At 36.1% G+C, this 25460-nt stretch overlaps 1 protein-coding gene across 2 annotated transcripts; it reads right to left on the bottom strand.

Moving 5' to 3' along the window:
- Positions 1-351: 351 nt before the first annotated feature.
- Positions 352-25118, bottom strand: LOC114135234 (complement receptor type 2-like). Of its 2 annotated transcripts, XM_028002337.1 has the most exons (22): positions 24898-25118; positions 21870-22055; positions 21631-21730; positions 19358-19428; positions 19088-19270; positions 17756-17941; positions 17511-17610; positions 12535-12605; positions 12257-12439; positions 10822-11007; positions 10576-10675; positions 8540-8610; positions 8252-8434; positions 6690-6789; positions 6080-6150; positions 5557-5739; positions 4023-4208; positions 1519-1545; positions 1398-1439; positions 1243-1294; positions 744-822; positions 352-499 (listed from the first exon to the last, which is right to left on the bottom strand). In XM_028002337.1, the coding sequence occupies exons 1-21, from the start codon at positions 24968-24970 to the stop codon at positions 762-764; spliced, it is 2415 nt and encodes an 804-aa protein (XP_027858138.1). In that variant the 5' UTR covers positions 24971-25118; the 3' UTR covers positions 352-499; positions 744-761. The 2 variants fall into 2 exon arrangements, with proteins under 2 accessions (XP_027858138.1, XP_027858139.1); XM_028002338.1 differs by lacking the exons at positions 6690-6789; positions 8252-8434; positions 8540-8610.
- Positions 25119-25460: the final 342 nt, after the last annotated feature.

The raw sequence follows: 25460 nt of genomic DNA, 5'->3' as shown, positions 1-25460 counted from the left end.
GAATAATTTCTAATATAAATAGAAAAAATGGTTTACAACATAATTAGTAGAAACAAAAAAGAAGTATTTTCAAATTTTTACTAATTTGGTAAAAATAATTACTGTATAAAAGCGGCCTCTAAGGCTGCTGTGGTGGCAAAGGAATAAAGCACAACCCCCGCATGGAGGCCTTAGTCTGCGATGCAGATATCACAGGTTCGAATCCCGACCTGATGATCTTTGTCACAACTTCCCCTTCTCTCATGATTTACTTTCCTTTTTAGCCACTCTCAAATAAAGGTCTAGAGCCAAAAAAATATTTTTAAAAAGTGCCTCTAAAAATTAAGCTTTGACACAATACAACACCCTTCATGACGTTTGGTTTTCTTCTTTTAAAAGTTAAAAAAATATAAGATGATAAAAGGGAGTCTGCTTGCTTTATCCAAGGCTTGGTAAGGCGCTCAGAGTTTGGCAGTCCTTCATCTGTAGTAGATGTCCCAACAGCTGGGTCCAGTTCCAACTGAGATAGAAACAGAGATAAGAAAGCAAGGACTGTTTAATCAGGGTTGCATTTTTATTGTGGTGGAACAAAATGACAGCTGGATCAAGAGCTATTTCTTCTTGCTTCAATATGAAATTTATATTTATACTTCATGTTTCACACAGAAAATTGCAAGAAGAAAAATGAACAAGTTAAAGTAGTTTAAACATGATTGTTTGGTATCCTGATGGTCTTAGGTCAAAAAAATACATGAAATGGATACCTGAATGAAGAAGAACACTTAAAAAGTTTGGAACTGCATTATCTCCTCCGGCGTCAGCTCTTCTCCAGTGTCATTTGAGCTATAGCGTCATCAATTAAGAAACTTGTGTGAGAATTATTGGACAGTTTATTTTTTTAACAAGATGTTAACTGATTTAATGCATTTGTAGAGGGAAGTGCACATTAACTACTAGCAGTAGTTAATGTGCACTTTCCTCCTTGGCAGTATTTTTTATTTTCACCCATTTAACAACACCCCCCCAACCCCCCCAAAAAACATGCAGTGCTTTCAGACCTCAAATAATGCAAAGAAAACAAGTTCATATTCATTTAGAAACAACAATACTAATGTTTTAACTCAGGAAAAGTTCAGAAATCAATATTTGGTGGAATAATGATGAGGTTTTCAGTGGGGTTCAGTGCATTGGTTTCTTAATTTTTTTTCAGAGCTGTATATAAAGATATCCAGTTTTTTGTAAGTTTAAAATACAATATCTCACCATTGTCTCCTCACAAGAAAGATGTTTAAAATAAATCCAACTACACAGCAAACTGTGAAGGAAATGAAAGAAAGAATAGATTTTTTGATACTTTTGCATTTCAGCCACAGAAAATGCTAATATTAATTTCAAAGAGATATTTTAATTTATGTTACCTGTAATAATTATCGCCAATCTGCTTAAAAAAGGTGCATTTCCTGCAACGATAAAATAATATTAAAACCCAACCAATACTACATGTTGCTCTTATCTTTAGATTTCAAAACAATAATTCACCTTTATTTATAGTCTCTATACTATGGCCTGCAAGTACAAAACAGTGTAGTTAGTGGATTTACAACATTACAGCAAAGATGCGATTAAGTCTTTATAAGGAAAACACAACTTCAATATATACAATTCTTCAGAAAACAAATAAAAATGACTCCTGCTCAGGTGTCAAGAGAGGAGAAACATCCACTTATAATTCTCCAAACATGCCACATTACTTGCACGATTCGTTTGTAATACAGTGGCTCACCAAGGTCATTTCCAAATCGGTGATCTGAGAAATCTATAATTTATTTACTACTGAGGTACACAGAAAATTCACTTGATTGTGATATGAAAAAAAAGAGAAAAAAACTGCTGCAGTGACGAATTTTAGATTAAAATTTTGCTTTCCAACTTCATTTAAAAATACATTTTTAAAGTTTTTTTTTTAGAAGAAAACGTTTGATACTTTTTCATGAGGTGGATGTTGATGCACTGGTTGCAGTAGTGTTTTCATTAGATGATATTTTGTAGCCTTTAAATGACAAAGTTAGCATAATTCTCATATATTTTCTAATTTGGATAAAATACATGTGTCCCCACAATTTTTGACCATTTCTCATTTTCCGCAAATAAATAAATTTTTGCTTGGAATTTTGGAGACATATTTTCAGTCGTTCATAGAATAAAAGAACAGTGTTCATGTTGTAAAGGCTCAGACGGTCTTTGGACATTAATACATAACATACCAAACTGTGCTGGGAGCTGTTTGTTTTGAGTCTGAAAGAAGAAACTGTGCCACCTAGTGGTGAGTTTTCTCACCATTTCAGCAGCTGCAGAGTGCAGAGCAACGTTCAGCGAGTGGAGAGGCGTGCAGCTGGTGCCCACAGTTTCTGTTGCTGATGTGCGTTACTGACTTATTACCACACACCCCCATCTTCATCTTCTAAATGACTGTACCACTGCTCTGTCTACTTAATAAAGACTAAGAAAGGGAAATCCATATCCAGTTTATGTCCTGGATCGACATTCAGTGACGAGTGTATGTACTACATCAACCAGACTTGCATTATTCAGTAGATCCCCATCTACAATTCAGTGTACTCAAACATATACACATAAAAAGTAAAATCAGAGAAAATTATAATTTTAAGTGGTCTCTTAATTTGTATATATATTTACAGCTCTGCAGTCCCCTGTTAACGGGGGACTGCAGAGCTGGGTGTTTTTCATATCCTGGGTGTTTTTCACCCTGCAGTCACAAGGGCTTTTCAGAGGTTCTGGAGAGGAGGGTCTGTTGAAGTGTGGAACGTCAGATTCAGAAGGAGCAGTATGGTGTTTGTCCTGGTTGTAGAACACTGGACCATCTTTACACCTTCAGCAGTGTCCTGGAGCATGTGTTGGAGTTCATCCAACCAGGTGCTTTGTCGACTTGGAGAAGACATTTAACCTTGCCCCTCCCTGGGAAAGGTGCTCTGGGAGCATGGCGTACCAGGCCCTTCGCTACGGTCCCAGTGTGACTGGTGTCAGAGCTTGTATGACGATAGTAAGCTGGGCTCAATTCCTATGAGATTTGGACTATGCTGAGGTTGCACATTGTCACCAATTCTGTACATAAAATTTATAAACAGAATTTGTAGATGCAGCCAAGATGTTTAGGGGATTTGTTTTGGTGGCCTTAAGATTGTGTCTCTGCTCTCTGAAGATTATGTGGACACAAGTGGCCAAAATTAGTTTTCTCCAGAGGGGATCTGGCTTCCCTCTAAGCGATAGGATGACAAGTTCGGTCATCCAGGAGGGACTCAGACTTGAGCCGCTGCTTCTCCACATTGAGAGGACCAGTTTAGGTTGCTCGGGCATCTCACTAGGATGCCTCCTGGACGCCTCCCTGGTGAGGTGTTACAGGCACGTAATACTTAGTGGGGAACCATAAATAGACTCAGAACACGCTGGAGGGACTATGTCGGCTGGCCTGGGAATGCTTTGGAATTCCGACAGAGGAGCTGGCCCAGGTTGCTAGGGAGAGGGAAATTTAGGACTCCTTACAGAGGCTGCTATCCCCATGACCTGACTCAGTTTTGGTAAGGAAATCTATAAAGGGGACAAATTATTTTTCATAGAGCTTTATAGAAATATATATTATCCTCCAGTGAATGTGTCACAAAGTAAAATAAAATGCAAATCTATGCCAAAATATTCTTGTTATGTTTTCTATACATTGTTTTGTTGCAGGAGCAAATGAAATATGTTTTTTTGTACTTTTGCCTTCTGATAACATTTCTTCTGCATTTTGATATATTCTAGATATGCAACATGCAGCTAATTTTAATTTGGCATGTGCGACACACTTTATCTACAACTGACATTCATGCACCATCCATTTGTTTATAGGTTTAGTTCATAGGAATCATCTATGTTGCATTCTCTTATTCAAAACAGCTAATCTCCACTTAGATATTTTAGCAAGACACATTTTGACAAATGACCAACAGGTTAGGATAAAATAACTTTAATATGCAAGGACTCACTCTTGCAGATTAGATCTGGCTTAGTCCAATTCCCATCAATGCAGGTTATGATCTCAGAGCCACTTTCTTTTACAAATCCCTTGCTGCACTCATATGTGACATTGGCACCATCTAGGAAATCCTTTTTTAGGAGGAATTCATCAGTGAGAACCATGTTCTCTACACCTTTAGGTATGGGGCAAGTAGCTAGGAGGAAATAAAAATCTTGCATGAGTCTTGTAATTGAGCAATATTTCACCTGCCATCATCCAACATGGGTGCTCCAGCCTGCCAACAAGACCACCAAGGCCCCATGAAGACTTATGTAGTAATCATAGATTTTCATACTTAGTGTTATTAATTTTTTCAACTAAATAACTTCAGATCATGTTGTCAGCCATTTTCTTCCCTTTGCGATCACTCCTCTACTTTCAGATCTCTCTAAAGCTAGGTTTATTGTTGACAATTTGAACTGAGACCAAGTGTGTGCCTGCTTGGGGACCTACAAATATTTGTGGGGATTGCTCTGGATGCACCATCTTTCACTCAAATTGTACGGTTGCATTTCATCTCATTGTACGGTTACAGAGCAGTTTGATCTGTACCAGCATTGCTATGAATCAGGGATGGAATTATTATTTTTTTTACACTGGCCAAATAGGCTAGTGTAAAAGATTGAAATACACTCTTTTTCCAGATTGATAGCTATCAGAGATGTTGTCATCTCATCTTAAAATGACTTAGAACAAGTCATAATGTGTTGCTTTTTTAGTTCTTCATAGACATGTTGTCAGGGAGTCTCAAAATATATTTGATGCTCCTTATTAGTTAGGTGTGGTAAATAAATCTACAAAAGACAGGAAATACTTTTCATAGACCTTTATATAAATATATATTATCCTCTAATGAATGTGTCAAAGTATAATACAAACACAATAATAAACTATGCTGGGATTTGTGCTTGTCTTGAGATTTGTAGTTGTATTTCATGTATAAAACCACAATTCCCAGTATTATTTAATTATTGAGGTACATTACTGAAAATATTGTAACAAGTAATTTTAATTTCTCTTCTTTTACAATTTCACTGCAAGAACAAAAATAAGTTTGTTTAATTTATGGAAAAATATGTTGGTAATGGCCCATCTGGGAACGTGCATTATAAACTAGCTGGGGCTATAAATGTTATAGCACTCATAATTTGTTTATTCTTAACACTTATTCCCATTCAAATAAACAGTAAAGACAGAGAATTTGCATTTCAACTCATACTATGGTTTGCTTCTTTGATCATGTTAGAATTCCAATAAGACTTGTTCAAAGACCTATAAAGTAAATGAAAATTAACCATTAGTCATGTTGCAGTAAGGGTTTCATCTCAGGGTGGACCATTGTTAGTTTTATACAGTGGTGAAATGATAGGCTGGACAATAAGCTAATATACAAGTAGCTGAAAGATGGTTTGGGCGAATCACAAATGTGTTAGCAAGCTGTTTGTACATTGTCTCAGCTAACTGATCTTCTGTGAAGCCTGAAAAAAAGCACAAGAACTTACCGATGCATTGTGGTGGCTCATAATCATATTTAGCAGTTTCAGTACATCTAATGGTTTCAATCCCAACCATAGTGTATCCTGTGTTACATGTGAAATTTATTGTTTGTTGATATTCTGGTTTATCATCACTATTCCAAGAATGTTCGCCATTTTCCACTTTGGTAGGTTTCGGACAAGTATGAGCTGAGAAAATTAGAAAAAGAAAAAGAAAATTGCAGTTTCAAACAAAGTCAAAGTTCATTTATATAGCACATTTACAACAACCTCAGCTGAACAAAGTGATTCACAACAAGCACAAATTCGCAGGTAGATAAATGATAAAATATAAAATAAAATTAAGTTTAGCAAAAATAATAATTATAAAATTAGCAAAGACACAACAGTTAATTATATGGATAAAAACCAAAACAGTACATAATTTTAGCTGAAGCAATTTACTTCCATCCTTCCTTTTCAGGCACCATGTGCTTCAGTCAACTGTGTTGAGAAAAAAGGAGAATATTTCAAACTGATCAACACTTACGGACACAGTCTACGATTCCAAACCATCCTGTGTCCAAGCAATGTTTGTAGTTCGATCCATTGACCCAGTAACTGCATAAAGACAAAAGAAGTCATAAAGACTGATAGAATCTGTTGAGCCATAAAAAAAACAGTTTAGTTCGTGAGTCAGATTTAATAATTAAAGATTATGGTACTACTTTTAAATTTTCATAGTTTGCAGACAGGATCCAAACACTACATCCTTTTGAAGTAAGATGTAGGCTATATTTCTACCCAAAATTACACTGGCTATATACATTTTATAAAAGAGTAAGTTTTGTGTTTTAAAGAAAAAATGTACAGCATATACACACAACCACTTATAACATGTTGCTCAATGTCATAAAGGGGAGGAAAAAAGCAGGTTTTTCAATTACTTTGGATTAGTGTGAAGTCGAACCAGACCAACTAAAAATGTAATAAATGTTGCAATTTCAATTCCCAATTGAACTGAGTCTACTGGATTGTCAGGTGTGAAAATACCCTTAACGGAGTTACTGCAAGTCAAGGCACACACTTGCTTTTCTGAGGTAACACAATGACATTTAAGCAGATAATAATGAAATTTAAATATTTGGAATCATACATACCCTTCTTCACAGGTTACTTTAACCATTGCACCAAACAGAGTACCTTCGCTGGTATCGAATAACATATGCGGTTCTGCTTCTGGGAGACCACAGTCTTTCTCTTTCATATAAAAGAAGCAAACAAAAAAAAAAACCAGTAGACATCAGTGTAGGATTACATAGAGCCAAGATGACCATGTAAAGCATGTTGGATGACTGCGTTTGTTAGATGTAAAATTCAAATTAGGCAGGACTCGCTACTGCAGATGATATCTGGCTCGGTCTACTTCCCATCGACACATTTAATGATCCCAGTGCCACTTATTTTATTATATCCAATTATGCACTCATATGAGATCACAGTACCACCTGGAAAAAAACTTTTTAGGAGGGAGTCAGCAGTGAGAATTGTGTTCTCTACATTTTGAGGTTTGGGACAGTCAGCTAGGAGGAAGTAAAAATGAAGAAGAATCACACACTAAAATAAATAATAAAAAAATAAAAGCAAAGCTGTCAATGTGGTATTTGGATATGTTAAAATTATGCTGCAAAATATATTTAAAAAACAAATTAGTTGAAGCTTATGTTTGAACACACAAAAGTGTAAAATGTTTGGACTGGACATTCACCAAAATTTGTATTGACATACACTCTGAACATTTACTCAGTATAAAAAAAATGTTTTGATTTTAGTTTTTATATAATTTTTTATATATATTTATGGATAACTTACTTTAAATAACATGTTCATTTTTGACTTGACCTTGTATTAATAACTGTGGGATGTTTTAATGAAATGTGTTTACAAAACTTCTAAACCACACCTAGGCACTGGAGGGCTCCTTGCCTGGCAAAGCCTTGTCCTCTCAATTCAAATAATGGTTGTATGTCCAATTTTCTCATTTCCTTTCATTCATGATGTGCATGTCATTTATTTATATAAATAAATCTTCAAGGAGAACTTAACTCTCCCGCAGTCCAAAGAGACTGAGTCCATTGGAGCCTTTTCCATACGTGATCACTCCACGACTTTCTGTTCTCTCTAAAGCTAGGTTTATTGTTGATGATTTGAACTGGGCCCAAATGTGCGACCTCGTCAATTAACATTTACCTAGAGCACTGTTGTGGCGCCTGCTTGTGGACCTCTGAATTTTTATGGGGATTGCTCTGCACGCACCATCTTTCACTCAAACTGTATGGTGCTGTTGCAAAGCTGGTTGGTCTGGACCAGCATTTCAATGATCCCTCTATGAGTACTCATTTTTGAAGAAAGAGGGATGCAAATTTAAAACTTTCTCCACTGGCCACATAGGCTAGTAGAGAAAACTTTTTATCGGCCACACAAACATTTCACCAGCCACCAGACAATGTGATTTTCTAGGTATGTTTTCTCATTTTGTTTCCCGCAGTTGAGGTCTACCCATAATGTCAATTACAGGCCTCTCTCATCTTCTTAAATGGGAAATCTTGCACAATTGGTAGCTAACTAACAACTTTTTCCCCCACTGTATTTGCAAATGGTTTGTGTATTGTCTTGGCTAATGTAATTTCTGTGAAGCTTGCAATAAAGCACAAGAACTTACCAATGCATCGTGGTAGCTCAAGGTCATATTCCCCAGTTTTAGTGCACCTTATGGTTTCATTCCCAAACAAGGTGTATCCTGTGTTACATGTGAAATTTATTGTTTGTTGGTATTCTGGTTTATTGTCACTATTCCAAGAATTTTTGCCATTTTCCACTTTGGTCAGTTTGGGACAAGTAACAACTGAGAAAATTAGAAAAAACTAAATAAAATAGCTGTTTAAGGTACAAAATGTTTTGGTCAACTGTGTTGAAAAAAGGAGAATATTTCAAACTGAACAACACTTACTGACACAGTCTGCCGTTCCAAACCATCCTATGTCCAAGCACTGTTTGTAGCTTGAGCCAATGATCTGGTACCTGCATAAAGACAAAAAAAAAAAAGTCATAAGGAGTGATAGAATGTGTTCAATTTTTAAATAAGTTCAACTGGTAAGTAACATTTAATAATTAAAGATTATGCAATAATTTTCTATTTTCTATTTACTCTTTCACACATAGTTATAGTTTGCTGACAGGATCCAAACGACCCATCCTTTAAGGACACGGTTGACTATGTTTCTTCTCAAAATAACACTGGCTATATAATATTTTTTTAAAAGAGAGCTTCGCAGGGGCTGCACAGTGGATCAGTTGGTAGCAGTGTTGCCTTGCAGCAAGAAGGTCCTGGGTTTGATTCCCGGCCCAGGGTCTTTTTGCATGGAGCTTGCATGTTCTCCCTGTGCATGCGTGGGTTCTCTCCGGGTACTCCAGCTTCCTCCCACAGTCTATAAACATGACTGTCAGGTAAATTGGTCTATCTAATTTCTCCTTAGGGGCGTGTGTGTGTGTGTAGGGTTGTTTGTCTCTGGATTGCTCTGCGACAGACTGGCAACCTGTCCAGAGTGACCCTGCCTCTCGCCCGAAACGCTCGCTGGAGACAGGCACCAGCACCCCTGTCGACCCTTTAGGGAAAAGGTGTACAGAAAATGGATGGAGAAAGTTTCGTTTTGTTTTAAAGTACAATTGTACAGCATATATGCACACCTATCTATGATGCCTATGTTGCACCCTTGAAGACAGGAGAGAAATAATCAGGAGAGTTATGTTCATTTGCTTCACTCATGTAGCATTTTAATGGAGTCAGACATAAACATGTACATGTTGCTCAATGTCATAAAGTGGAGGGAAAAAACTAATTAATAAAGGAAAATAATAAACTGCCAAATAAACTAAATAAATACATTTGTATATATTTCTGAAAAATAAAATGATAAAAGGCAGATTTATAGCTTCTGCCATTAGTTTAACAGCCACTACCTAGTACATAACTACGTAATGAAACATTATGTCTAACTACTCATAAAACAAAACAAAAAAACACAACTGCAATTCACAAAAGAATAAAGGATTACCTATAAGAGCTAATTAAAAACACAAAATTAGAAGATTTGGTTGTATATCTGCATTACAAAAGGTTTTATGGTAGAAAAAATGGCAGCACACACTTTTAGCTTCTACCATTACTTTAATGTACAAACTACACATCTGATGTTTTTAATCAGAATTACCTGAAAATTGGGGGGGCAGGGGGAATAGAGCTTGCAACACGAATTTACAAATGCCGTTTAAAATAAGAAATATTCCTTCACAAAACCTGTGTTTAATGAGCAGCTCTTGACATGCACAATGGTACTGCTGTTACCTAGCAGGGGAAGTGTGAATGCACATTTGGACAGACCAACAAAGCAAACTTTTAACTGCCTCAAAGTCTAGGTCTCAGTTTAAGTAAAGTGAACTCTGGCATGGTTCGTATGCGGATGCAACAGGACCAGAGATCGTTCCAATAGCAGGAAGTGAACCATGGCACAGAGTGTAGTTGGTGAATAAAACCAAAACAAATGAAAGAGTCTAATGCAAGAGGAAGAAATGGCTCATGATCTTCTGCTAAAAACAAAAGAGAAATCTTACAAGCACATTTTGTTTATATTGTGTGAAGCAGAAAGTCACATTCGTGTCTTCTTTTGAGCTTTTCATGTTATTTCCTTCAGTAGATCTTGATGCAACTGCAACGCCACCAAAGGCGAGTGGGTGAGCAGGTTTTTTCAGTTACTTTGGATTGTTTAACACAGTGCAGTGTGAAAGTGAACCAGACCAGCTAAAATGTAACAAATGTTGCAATTTCAGTCTTCAGTCCCCAATTGAACTGAGTCTACTGGACTATCAGGTGTGATTAGACCCTTAGTGGAGTTACTGCAAGTCAAGGCATACACTTGATTTCCTGAGATAACACAAAGACAATTAAGCAGATAATAATGAAATTTAAATATTTGGAATCATACATACCCTTCTTCACAGGTTACTTTAACCATTGCACCAAACAGAGTACCCTGGCTGGTATCGAATAACATGTGCGGTTTTGCTTCTGGGAGACCACAGTCTTTCTCTTTTATATAAAGAAACAACAAAAACAAAACAAACAAAAAAAACAGTAGACATTAGTGTAGGATTACATAGAGCGAAGATGACCATGTAGGGCAAGATGGATGACAGTGTTTGTTAGATGTAAAATGCAAGTTAGACAGGACTCACTCCTGCAGATGATATCTGGCTCGGTCCACTTCCCATCGTCGCATTTCATGATCCCAGTGCCACTTACTTTATCATATCCAATTATGCACTCATATGAGATCTCAGTACCACTTGGAAAAAAGCTTTTTAGGAGGGAGTCAGCAGTGAGATTTGTGTTCTCTACATGTTGAGGTTTGGGACAGTCAGCTAGGAGGAAACGAAAATGAAAAAAAGAAAAATTACACACAAACACACACACATAAAAGCAAGGCTGTTATTGTGGTATTTGGTTATTTTATAATTATTCTACAAAATATGTTTAAAAAACAAATTAGTTGAAGCTTATGTTTGAACACACAAAAGTGTCAGATGTTCAGACTTGACGTTTGAGCAGGCGTAAAACACACGCGCGAAATTTCTGTATGTAAAAAATAGCATGCAAGGTGTCTATATTTATAAATCTTATTAATTCAGTGTCTCACCAGCTATGAACCTAACTGTATGTCCCTGGAATCAGGAATGGAAATTTAACATGTTCTCCATTGGCCACAGTGGCTGGTGAAGAAAACTTTTTATTGACTTTTTCCCCAGCCACTTTTTTTTTCTTCATGTTGTCATCTGTTCTTAAAATTACTTTGATCACATCATAATGTGTTGCTTTTTTAGATATTTATAGCCATGTTGTCAGGGAGTTTCAAAACATATTTAATGCTCATTACTATAAGAGGGAGCAAATAATTTCTACAGAATTTAATATAAATATACATTTTCCTTCAGTGAATTTGTCACAAAGTACAATATAAGCACAATAATTATCAATGCTTGGATTATGCTTGCATTGCATACAACACTTTGATTTGTGGTAGGGATTTTCAGCTCTATTGTACACAAACCACGGGATCATTTCTTTTTTTTTTTTTTTTTTTAGACACGACACTGAAAATATTGTAACAAAAGATTCTAACTTCTCCTCTTCTACAATTTCGCTGCAAGAACAAACATAAGTGTGTTTCTTTTATGGAAAAATATGTTGTTAATGGCCCATCTGGGAATGTGCATTGCAAACCAGCTAAGGCTATAAATGTTATAGTGTTCATAATTTATTTATACTAACACTTGTCCCCATTCAAAATAAAAACAATAAAGAACGAAAGCAAATTTGTATTTGCCATTGAACATGGTTTACTTTGTTGATCACGTTAGAAATTCAATGACACTTGTTCAAAAACCTTTAAAATAAATGAAAATTAACCGTCAGTCATTTAGTTAGGTTTCCATCTCAGGATGGATCATTGTCAGTTTTATACAGTGGTGAAATGATAGGCTGGACAATGAGCTATTTTCCAAATAGTGGAAGGATGGTTTACTTTATTCACAAATGTATTTGCAAACTTCTTGTATATTGTCTTACCTAACATATTTTCTGTAGATCCTGAAACAAAGCACAAGAACTTACCGATGCATTGTGGTAGCTCAGAATCATATTCGCCAGTTTTAGTACACCTAATGGTTTTACTCCCAAACAAGGTGTATCCTGTGTTACATGTGAAATGTATAGTTTGTCCATATTCTGGTTCACGGTCACTATCCCAAGAATGTCTGCCATTTTCCACTTTGGTCGGTTTGGAACAAGTAAAAACTGGAAAAATTATCAAAAGAAAAAGAAAATTGCTGTTTCAGGTACAGAATATTTTAGTTGAAAAAAAAAGAGAATTTAAACTGAACAACACTTACTGACACAACTTGCAGTTCCAAACCATCCTGTGTCCAAGCACTGTTTGTTGCTCATTCCATTGATATAGTAACTGCATAAAGACAAAAAAAGTCATAAAGACTGAAAGATTCTGTTCGACCATAAGAAGAGTTCAGCTGGTGAATAACATTTAATAATTAAAGATTATGCTACTAATTTTACATTTTCTATTTATTCTTTCACACAGAGTCATAGTTTACTGACATGATTCAAGCAACCCAACCTTTAAGGAGGCAGTAGGCTATATTTCTTCTCAAAACAGCAATGGCTATATAATATTTTTTTATGAAAGAGAAACTTTTGTTTTGCTTTACAGTAAAATTTAACAGTGTATATGCACATTTCTTCATGCTGCCTATGTTGCACCCTTGAAAATAGGGAGAAAGAATCAGGAGAGTTATGTTAATTTGCTTGACTCATGCAGCATTTTAATGGAGTGAGACAAACATAATGTATGTTGCTCAATGTCATAAAGTGGAGGAAAAAACAAATTAATAAAGCAAAAATAATAATAAACTGGCAAATAAAGAATACATTTTTATATATTTCTGCAAAATAAAATGACTAAAGGTAGGTTTCTAATTTCTACCATTAGTTTAACAGCCATTGCGTAATAAATAACTGACACACAGAAACGTTATGTCTAACTACTGTTATTGCGCAATAGCAAGCCCAGCCCTAAACCTCACAACTCCAAAGGAGTGACTACTGACCAGCTCTCCATCTAATGGATCCGGAAAATCTCTAACCCACCGAACTTACCCTGAAGAAGGAGAGATTATCAGTCTAGGCTGCTGTCGAGGGAGATTCATCTACAATCCAAGAGCTACGACCCTTTTCAGTTAAGAAGCAATCTGCTCAGTAGCCCTCACAACTGCATAACTTCAATAACCGCTCTTGTTAACGGTAGCTCTCTCTCTCTATCAACAACGTGCACTTGTTAGATAGTTTTTAGTGGCTCGACATAAGCCCCAGGGTCATTATTTTACCAACACTAAATGCATTCCGAAGCCACCACCTTTCTAGAATCATGTTCATAGGTTTTACACTACTTAGGAGAATCATAAAATAATAGATGACTCAATTAATTTCACTGACCAAAAATCTTATTAGAAATTTTAATGCATCTTTATTAAGCAAGCTTTAGCAAGGATAAGTGACATTAATTTGTAATCAATTATCAATGATTACAAATTAAGAATAAAAATTACAATTATTTTAAACCACCTTCAGTCTATTCTAACTTCTTTCCCTAAACTGTGTCACTAATTTACTGAACAAGGCTTTGGGGTGCAGTTCAACTCATAACCAGATGATGGATGATCTCGGCAACAGAAAACTTCAAATGTCCTTGGTCAGTCTTTGTCTTTGTAAGGCAAAAATCCTCTTTAGAATAGAAGCAAAGCAGAACTGGTTGTTATCTTCCGAACACTCAGATCTTCATCACTCTGTGACCTTTGTCTTTTCTCCAAGTCTGTTGGGTTGAGGCAGAGTAGGCAGTCGAAACAGGAACCAGGGCTGAGGGTTGATGGATCTTGTCTCTTCTAGCAGTGCGGAGACTCAACTTCCCCGTGGCTCCAGGGTGCGGTCCTCTGCTGATCTTCTGTCTGCGTCCTCTTGTTGGCTTGACTTCAGCGCCGCAGACTAAGAATGCTTTGTTCCTCTTTTCATGGGTTTTTATACTCTCTGTGTATGAGGTGATGGCTTACATGACTTCTTAAACGTTCGATGGGTCTTTGGAAAGCACCAACCCTTCTTACAGCAGTCAACGTCTGGCTTACTCACAGCGGCCAACACCTTGCTTACTTCCTCTTTTCTGCTGCCTGTCCACCGACCATCTGGCTTACTTCCCCACTTTAGTTTAAAAGAAAACATCTTGCTTCCTCTTTTCCCCGCTCCACTCTGGCCCTGACTTTTGCTCTAATTACAACATAGTCTGGGAACAGCATGTCACTTCACATCACACTATGTTTCATTACTTGAGTTACAATCCTGTAGATTATCATAAATCATTAAACATAATCAACTTTCTCTTATAATTCAAACCTAACTTCTTATAATAATCATCTGAGATTGATTTTATTCATCATTCATTCATTGTGTTATTCATTTCTTGATTTGCTTCTTATGTCAACTCTTTGTATAATCATCAGTAAATCAAAGTACAATAAATGCACATCTTTATAATCATTAATAGAGCAAAATACAGAAATACATTTTATATAATCAGTCAATAATCAAAATTCCAGAAGATATACATTTATACAGTACAGACCAAAAGTTTGGACACACCTTCTAATTCAATGGGTTTTCTTTATTTTCATGACTATTTATAAGGCAAGAAATCCCACTTATTAACCTGACAGGGCACACCTATGAAGTGAAAACCATTTCAGGTGACTACCTCTTGAAGCTCATCAAGAAAATGCAGAGTGTGTGCAAAGCAGTAATCACAGCAAAAGGTTGCTACTTTGAAGAAACTAGAATACAAGGTGTATTTTCAGTTGTTTTACACTTTTTTGTTTAGTGCATATTTCCACATGTGTTATTCATAGTTTTGATGCCTTCAGTGTGAATCTACGATGTCAATAGTCATGAAAATAAAGGAAACTCATTGAATTAAAAGGTGTGTCCAAACTTTTGGTCTGTACTGTATATTTTAATCATCATTAAATCACAATGCAAGATTACTTATATCTCCCAGGCCTTAATGTTCTGTTTTCTGAGTGAACCTGGAGAGATCTCACCACTCTATACCAGTTTTCATGACACTACTCATAAAATAAACGAAAAAAACCTCTTCTACAGTTCACAAAAGTATAAAGGATTACCTATAAGAGCTCATTAATAATACAAAATAGGACAATTTGGTTAAATATCTGCATTTTAACAGTGTATTGCAGACAAAATGTCAGCATAGGCTTTATCTTCTGCCATTAGGTTATTGTACAGACTACAAATATGACGTTTGCATCAGCATTACATGAAGACTGGGGGAAGGAACAAATCGTGCTCCTAAGTTGCTTTTCTCATGCAGCAGATAGATGGAAGGGGAGGAGAGCGAAAAAGCCTCCTAGCAGTGGATGTGGCACTATCAATAAATCCAAGAAAAGAGTTACTAATTGATCACTGATATATGGGTTGCAATTTTCTTAAATCAAATAATACGACCATTAATCCATCCATACATTTTTTTTTCTTACACCCTTATCCCATTGGGGCCGGAAGGGGTGCTGGTGCCTATCTCCAGCTATCACAACCATTAATCCCACATAAAAAATAAGTTTTTAACAATGTATTTTATTGTAGGTAATATTATTAATAGACTTATATGAAATATTAATTAATATTGATTCTAAACCTTTTTAATGTCAACTCTTCTAGTAAGAAATCACATAACAACTGAATATCCGCAAATTGCACTGGAGATAAAATAATAGTTCTTCAACCTATTCCACCTATTGTTAGCAACCATTGGGAATAGGTCAAGTTACCAATCCCTCATAAGGTATGTTCTACTCAGGCTGAAAAAAGTAGTCATTTTTATTAATATCTTAAATATTTGAATTTTAACTCAGATTTTCTTTACTGAATATTCACACACACACAAAAAAAACCTACCGAATTGAACTCGTAACACAAGAAATTTCTATAAAACTTTAGTGTGAAAAAATTATAAACAGCTCTATAAACCTTATATAACTCAATTCAACTCAATTAATGTTCAATTTGATCTTGACATATATTTGTACAAATTTTACTGACTCTACAAGTTTTTTTAAAATGTGCGGACATGTCTAGATGGAAATCCTGACAAAGATTGAATTGCTGCATGGTACATAAATGCTGGTATTGCAGCAATGAACATGTTAGTGTCCCTCATGATATAGGGCGCATTCATACCTAACACATTTGGTCTAGTTTAAACAGATCAAAGTTTGATTCCCCTGTTGGTCCAGACCTTTGGTGCAGGTGTGAATAGTCATGCGAACTCTGGTGTGTACCAAACAACCAGACTGAGACCAATTTTTTGAGGTGGTCTCTCTCCGCTTTCAAACAAATTCTCGTACGGTTCGCCTTGGGTGTGAACCAAATACACAAAATATGCATCTTTTTAGACTTCACAAGTCCTTGTTAGTGAGTATTATGGTAAGAATGAACACATCAGAGTTGCTTGCACTTCTATATGTAGTGATTTTGATGAAATTGTACCTGATCTCCTGTTTTCTGCTTAGCATTGCTGTTGCCAGCTTGTGTTGGGTCAGCGCAGGCAGAACAAACACATTTGCAGACTCCGTTTCAAAATTAGAAATATTCCATCGCAAAACCTGTGTTAAATTAACTGCTCTTGATGTTCAAAATTGTACTGCAGTTATTTAAACAGGGGAAGTGTGAATGCACATCCGGACACACCAAAAAAGCAAAATCTAGGTCGCAGTTTGATTAAAGTTCAATCTGATGAGATTTAAATGTGGATGCAAGAGGACTAGTGATCGTTACAAAAGTAGGAAGGGAACCATGGCGCAGGGCACAATTGGTAAATATAACAAAAACAAACAGAAGAAATGGCTCATGGTCTATTGCTAAAAACAAAAGTGAAATCTTAGAAGCGCATTTGGTTTACATTTTGTGAAGAAGAAAGATGAACTCATGTCTTCTGAGCCTTTCATGTTATTTGTTCAGCAGATCTGCAAAGCCACCACAGGCAAAGGGGTGAACAGGGTTTTCAATTACTTTGAATTGTTTAACAAAGTGCAGTGTGAAAGCGAGCCACACCTGCTAAAAATGTAACAAATGTTGCAATTTTGGTTCCCAGTTGAACTGAGTCTAGAAGACTGTCAGGTGTGAAAAGATTGTTTTAGAGTTCTTGCAAGTCAAGGCATACACCTGATTTTCTGAGATAAAACAATGGCACTGAAGCAGATAATCTAATTTAAATATTTGGAATCATACATACCCTTCTTCACAAGTTACTTTAACCACTGCACCAAATAGAGTACCCTGGCTGGTGTCAAATAACATGTGTGGCTGTGCTTTAGGGAGACCACAGTCTTTCTCTTTGATATAAAAAATACAAAAAACAAACAAAAGAAAAAAAACAGTAGACATTAGTGTAGGATTACATAGAGCCAAGATGACCATGTAAAGCATGTTGGATGACTGTGTTTGTTAGATGTAAAATGCAAGTTAGACAGGACTCACTCCTGCAGATGATATCTGGCTTGGTCCACTTCCCATCGTCGCATTTCATGATCCCAGTGCCACTTACTTTTTCATATCCAATTATGCACTCATATGTGACCTCGGTACCTGCTGGGAAATCCTTTTTTAGGAGGGATTCATCAGTGAGATTCATGTTCTCTCCACCTTTAGGTATGGGGCAAAAAGCTAGGGGAGAAAAAAATCATGCATGAGCCTAGTAATTGATTAGCATTTCACCTTCCATTATCCAATAAGGGGGGGGGCTGCACCCAGCCACAAAGACCACCAGCCCCCCATGAAGACTCATGTAGTATTTGTACATTTTCATACTTCCTTCCATACATTGAACTGGACCCAAGTGTGCATCTGCGCCAATGCGCATTTGCCTCGGGCACTGTCATGGCACCTGGTTGTGGTCCTCCAAATTTTTGTGGGGATTTCTCCACCAACCACTGTGGCCGATGGAGAAAATGTTAAATTTCCATCCCTGATTCCTCCCTGAAGAAAACTCTTTATCGACCACACAAATATTTCACCAGCCACTGTTTTTTCCGTGCTGTCATCAGTTCTTAAAATTACTAAGATCAGCTCCTAATGTGTTGCTTTTTTAGATCTTTATAGCCATGTTGTCCAGTGGTTTCAAAATATATTTTATACTCCTCAATATTTACGTGTGGTTAATAAATCAGTAAAAAGGGCAAACACTTTGCAAAGAACTTTATAAATATATATTATTCTTTAGTGAATGTGTCACATAGTTCAATATAAACACAATAATAAACAATGCTGCAATTTGTGTTTCTATTGTATATACAACCACACTGAAAAAATTATAACAAAGAAATTCAAATTTCTCCTCTTTTACAATTTCACTGCAAGAACAAAAGTTTGTTTCTTCTATGAAAAAATACGTTGTTAATAGCCCATCTAGGAACCTGCATTGTAAACTAGCTAAGACTATAAATCATATATTGTTCATAATTTGTCTATATTTAATACTTGTTCCCATTCAAGTATACAGTAAAAAAGAAAGAGAATTTGCATTTTAACTCATGCTACAGTTTGCTTCTTTGATCATGTTAGAATTCCAATGAGACTTGTTCAAAAACCTATAAAACAAATGAAAATTAACCGGCAGTCATTTAGTTAGGTTTCCATCTCAGGATGAATCATTGTCAGCTTTATACAGTGGTGAAATGATAGGCAGGACAATGAGCTATTTTACAAGTGGTTGAAGGACGGTTTACGTTATTCACAACTGTATATGCAAACTGTATATTGTCTTGGCTAACAGATCTTCTGTGAAGCCTGAAATAAAGCACAAGAACTTACCGATGCATTGTGGTGGCCCAAAATCATATTTGCCAGTTTTAGTACACCTAATGGTTTTATTCCCAACCATAGTGTATCCTGTGTTACACGAGAAATGTATCGTTTGTTGATATTCTGGTTTATCGTCACTACTCCAAGAATGTTCGCCATTTTCCACTTTGGTCGGGATGGGACAAGTAACAACTTAGAAAATTGGAAAAGAGAATTTCTGTTTCAGGTACACAATGCTTTGGTCAACTGTGTTTTAAAAAAGAGAATTCAAACACTTACGGACACAGTCTCCCTTTCCATACCACCCTATGTCCATGCACAGTCTGTAGTTCCATCCAGTGACCCGGTAACTGCATAAAGACAAAAGAAGTCATAAAGAATGACAGAATCTGATGAACCATAAAGAAATTTTAGTTTGTGAGTAAGATTTAATATTAAAAATTATGCAATAAATTTTAGATTTTCTGTTTATTCACACAGAGTCATTGTTTGAAGACAGAATCCAGACAGTATCTGTTTATTTTGGAAATGTAAAAGGGAGTGGTTAACCTCAGATGATCTCTGGAAACATTTTATTATTATCTTTAAAATGATTCCGGCACAAACAAAACTGTTTGCTGCACAAACCAGCACAAGCTTAGCCAAGTTGATTGACACCAAATTTATTTATTTTTGCAAATGTGTGCAGGAATGGGAGGATTGACCTCTTATGACCCCCAGTTAACATTTTAATTATTATCTTTAAAATGATAGCTGCACAAACAAAAATTTTGCAGCACACACCAGCACAAATGCAGCAGAGTAGATTGAAACCAAATTTGTTTGATTTTGTAAAAGTGGGGGAGGGGGAGGTTGACCTTTAAACTTCCATATTATCTTCAAATCCAAAGCAGCAAACGCAACATTTTTGCTGTACAAACCAGCACAAGCATGGTCGAGTTAACTGACACCAATTTTGTCTGATTTTAAGAAAGTGTGGGGGCTGGTTGACCTTTCATGACCTCTGGAAATATTTCTTAATATATTTAAAATTATAGCAGCACAAACAAAAGATTTTGCTGCACAAACCAGCACAAATTATTTGTAGATTTGAAGGAGAAAGTGAGCTCTTCTTGATATTCAAAATGATTTTGCCATTATCCCAAATGCACATGAGGACAGAGTAAAATAGCAAACTCTAAGCTCCCTCAAAGTCTAGGTGTTATTTTGATTAAAATGAACTCTGGCATGACTCAAATGCGGATGCAAGTGGACTGGTTATCATCCCAAAAGCAGGAAGCGAACCATGGTGCAGCGCACAATTGGTAAATAAAACCAAAACAAACGCAAGAGTCTAATGCTAAGACAGAAATGGCTCATGGTCTTTTGAAAAAAACAAAAGAAAAATCTTACAAGTACATTTTGTTTATATTTATAAAACAAGAATAAAGACACACTTACAATATGTCTTCTTAGCTTTTCATGTTATTCCCTTCAGTAGTATTTGTTGCAACACCACCACAGGCGATGGGGTGAATAGGTTTTTCAATTTATTTGGATTGTTTAACAGTGCAGTCTGAAAGCAAACCACACCAGCTAAAAATGGAACAAATGTTGCAATTCCACATGTAATGAATACTCAGGCTGATTTGGTTATGGATAAACAATCACTCCAGGGTGCCGGGTAAGGACAGCTGATGTTTAGGTGAGTAAGTGAAATAAGAGAACCAGAATTGAGCTTTACTTGACTGTAATTAGCTCTTGAGGTTCCTCCATACATATAAAGGCACATGTGTATGTGTGTGGTTTTCTATAAAGGTAAAAAAAATACAAATTATAAGTAGTTTCCTGTAAATACTTTCACAAATAAAACCAAAATGTCCATGAAGGGAATAAACGTGCTTAAGAATATTATAAACTAGCAGCTGATTAATATCTTACTATGAAAATTTAAATAATAATTACACATAAATAATAATCAACCGTGCTAATAATAGTGTCACGGGATAAAACATACAAGAGAAATAAGGCATTTCAATTGGAAATTTTAACCGGGAATTACAGCTGTATCTAATTACCCTAAACTGAGCTTAACAGCTTAATGCTACACGGCTAACTTTTAGCTCTCCACAATACGAATAAACTATACCAAACGACCATAATATTCAACAGGACAAAGTACAAATACAGCATTTAGGCATTTATGAAACAGAACTAAACAACCAACAGTATTACTTAAATTCAATGGACGCACACAGTAGAAAGAGGTAATAAACAAAGTCTGTGTTGATATCCACACTACTCAATACTCAGATCTATGAACAAAATATGATCGAGGAGCCACCCAGTGGCGGAAATAAAATACTACATATTAAACACCTTGATCAAGGAAAAACAAACTTGAGGGCTGAAAACAGATAATTAACAGTCTTTTGTACACCACAATTGAACTGAGTCTACCAAAGTAACCCTTACTGGAGTTACTGCAAGTCAAGGCATACACCTGATTTTCTGAGATAAAACAATGACATTTAAGCAGATAATCTAATTTAAATATTTGGAATCATACCTACCCTTCTTCACAGGTTATTTTAACCATTGCACCAAACAGAGTACCTTCGCTGGTGTCAAATAGCATGTGTGGTTGTGCTTCAGGGAGACCACATTCTTTCACTTTGATATAAAGAAAAACAACAAAAACAAAACAAACAGTAGACATCAGTGTAGGATTACATAGAGCCAAAATGACAATGTAAAGCATGTTGGATGACTGTGTTTGTTAGATGTAAAATGCAAGTTAGACAGGACTCACTACTGCAGATGATATCTGGCTCGGTCCACTTCCCATCGACGCAGTTCATCGTCCCAGTGCCACTTACTTTGTAATATCCATTTCTGCACTTATATGTGATCACAGTACCATCAGGGAATGAATTTTTTAGGAGGGATTCTTCTGTGAGAACTGTGTTCTCTCCATGTTGAGGTATGGGACAATCAGCTAGAAGGAAAGAAAAATTAAGAAAAATGATACAAAGATACACACATAAAAGCAAGGCTGTTATTGTGATTTTGGTTATTTTAAAACGATTCTACAACATAAGTTAAAAAAAATATGTTAGTTGAAGTACGGCTGGGTGATATGAGGAAAATCTAATATCCTGATATATTTTTACTACATCACAATACACGATATATATCACAATATTCTTAAATGAGCTCCAATGTTATTTTAAACTATAGATCCCTGCAGCATGATGTCACCCACGCACGCCCCGCCCCCATTTCCCTGCTAGACTTAAATGTAAGCTCATATAAAAAGGGATTCAGTATTTTGCTAGGAACTGTCTACATTATGACTAGATAACAAGGTGAGAAACAAGTTTTAACTAAGAAAAAAAATAGCGAGGGAGAGGGAAGTAGGTCAATTATGCTTGACTTTGACAAACTTAACAATTAGATGTGCTGTGGAATAAGGTGTGTTTTGGTATCATCAGTAAAGCAGGTCTTTAAATTAGCTAATCAACCACTGCTGTGTTAGCATGGCTAATAGCAGTGATGGCTAATCTACCACAGTGATCACTTATTAATAAAAGCAAAATACACATCAAGCCTAAAAACCCAAAACTGTAACGAACTGAATGTTCTGTCCTATGTGGGGGTAATGTTGGAGTGTTTTTGGTGCTGAATCCTGATACATAAAGTTGCGTTATTTTTCCCATTGCACAGCACTAAATGAATCATACCTACGTCTCCAGGTTTCACTTTAACGGACTAGTTCTACCGCTGCAGCGCAGCTATGAACGGCATGTAAAAGAATAGTCTCATTAGGTGGTGAAATAAATTTGTGTACAAGCTTTTGTGGCAATAGTTTTATAACATGTTTCGCAAATTACCCCATTTTGTTCGACATCCTCCATATACAATCCAAACCACTGCCAAATTATTGATCCAGCACTGTTTCTAGCGCTAGAACTAGTGATGCATTCATAGGGTGTCGGATAAACCATACTCGCAGTGAATTTGACGGCGAAAGTTTATTTGAACGACAATTTATACTCGATAGTTGCGATATAGCCATTTTAACTATCGTAAATTGAAAATATCGTGATACATCAAGTATACTCGATACATTGCCCGGTCCTAAATTGAAGCTTATGTTTGAATGCACAAAGGTTAACTAACAAACAAAATATTAACACCGTGTAACTTACACTGTATACACATCACATAATTAATCATATACTCTACAGGTATAATGTCGCAGGATTCTTGTAAATGAGGATGTAATTTAGATAAAACACAGCAGACTAAAATGCAAGCTAAAAATGTACATCCCTCACTACCTGTTTAGATGAAATAAAATCCTGGTTTGCATTGAATGTCCTCAAATTAAACAGTGATAAACTGAGTTTTCACTCATTGTAACTAAATTTACAAATCAACAACTTTTCCCTCACAATTGACAGTTCTTTGGTCTCTCCAACCCCTCAAGTTAAAAGTCTGGGTGTCATTCTTTACAGTACTCTCTCTTTTCACTCTCACATTAGTAATACTATCCGGTTTGCACACTTCTTCCTCCATAATATTAACCGATTTCGTCCATCCCCCTCCCTGTACTCTGTTTCCATTCTGGTCCACAGTCTGGTCATTTCTCGAATTGATAATTCTCTCCTTGTAGGTCTACCTATCCATAAACATCCACTGGTTCAAAACTGCTGCTTGCATCATTACCAAAACGGCCTCATTTGACCACATCACTCCAAATTTACAACTTCACGGGCTTTCTGTTTCTTTCAGAATTTAATTTAAAATCCTGTTCACATTCAGGGCAGTTTACAACTTTGCCCCTCCTTATCTGTCTGATCTTCTGCATATTACCACCCACTCAGGTTCCCTTCATTCTTCCTCTTCCATCCACCTCAGTGTGCTTGTTGTCCGTCTCACCACCATGGGGAAAAGAGTCTTCTCTTACTCTGCTCCCTAACTCTGGAACACTTTTCCCCCTGACATCCGTAATATTTACTCTCTTCTGACCTTTAAAGCACAATTCAAAACTCATCTGTTCAAGTTAGCCTTTTCACTTTCATTATGTAATGATTTTGTGTCTTGTAGCCATTTAAAGTCAGAATTCTGACTTTAAAGTCATTCTAATTTTTTTTCTTTTTTTTTCGTGGCCCTAATCCTCTTCCGTACATTTCTTTACTGTTTAATTTGTGTTTTTAATGTTGCAAAGTGTCCTTGGGTATTTTGAAAGTTGCTGTCAAATAAAATGCATTATTATTAAAGTAGTAAATAAGACAGATGAAGTCCCAAATTTACGGATTACTTTTGGACTTCTGGAACAAGACTGAAAAGGTTTTTGCCTAAACAATTGCATGTTTTAAAATGCTGACGTTAGTTATTCATTCATTCATTCATTAGTTTTTACTTTTTTAACCTGTATCGTGTCTTATGTAGCCTACTGTACATGCATCTATAGTAGATTGTTTTTTTTCATCAGTACTTTTGACTTGGTAGTCATTATAGATCATATGACGAACAAGTTAACTGCGAACGTCTAGCAAACGTTTAGCCAACGCTTAATAAACGTCTGATGGACGTTTACTGGTGTTTTGACGCTCTGCGTCGTTATGACAACGTTTAGGGAACGTTGTCTGAACGTTTAATGCTAGTGGGGTAGTTGTTATAGTTCAGGTTATTTTTTAAATAAAGGTGTTCTTATTTGTCAAAGTGACCCTGACATCAGACAAACAAAACGTAATATGTTTTTATATGTGACAACAAAGACTAGTACAACAATATCAAATCTTTGAAGCCGGTTTCGCCGGTGCCGTACTGACCTGCAATATTCCCGATAAATAGGTACAGAATAAGGAGTTTTCTCTGTCTGCCAGTGTCAACTAAATCCTCCATAGATGTGGAAGGAAAAACAAACCATCCGGATGAAGCTGCCTCTACCTCAGTCCAACTTTAGCCATGGAAATGTAGTGTGTAGAGACGCTCCTCACGGTGTAAATGACTCTCCTTCCACTGAAGACAAATCACTTTCTTTAGCTATTAGAGGCTAATGAGATGAGGTTGAAAGATTTCAAAATAAAAGTCTTGGTTTCCCCACATAAGTTACTGTTTTGGAAAACTAATTCACTAATTCAAACAAACGACTTTCACAAAAACAAGTCGGTTTTTGTTAGCCTAACCACGAAGCAGTTTACATGCTTAATGACATTGTGTCTCTAATCTCCTGAGTTGAATTTTAGACATTTGTATTTCACTTCTTTTTCGAATATACTGTACCTTTGGATTTGTAGGATTTTATGTTTTTGTTGTAGGATTTTAAGGGGAGGTTTGTGCTACTTGGAGTCAAAAATTCTTACCGTCAAGAATTAAATAAGAAAAAAAGGCA

This window comes from Xiphophorus couchianus, chromosome 20 (assembly GCF_001444195.1).
Source record: "Xiphophorus couchianus chromosome 20, X_couchianus-1.0, whole genome shotgun sequence".
In the NCBI taxonomy this organism is placed as follows: Eukaryota; Metazoa; Chordata; class Actinopteri; order Cyprinodontiformes; family Poeciliidae; genus Xiphophorus; species Xiphophorus couchianus.
The sequence above is the reverse complement of the archived record's forward strand: the minus strand, read 5'-3'. Positions and strand labels throughout refer to the sequence as shown.

Coding starts and splice junctions, on each gene's coding strand:
- LOC114135234 (XM_028002337.1), bottom strand. CDS start 24,970: ATGGAGGATTTAGTTGACACTGGCAGACAGAGAAAACTCCTTATTCTG. Junction 8,611..10,575: donor AAAGTAACCTGTGAAGAAGG/GTATGTATGATT, acceptor GTCTTTATGCAG/GTACCAGATCATTGGCTCAA. Junction 6,151..6,689: donor AAAGTAACCTGTGAAGAAGG/GTATGTATGATT, acceptor GTCTTTATGCAG/TTACTGGGTCAATGGATCGA.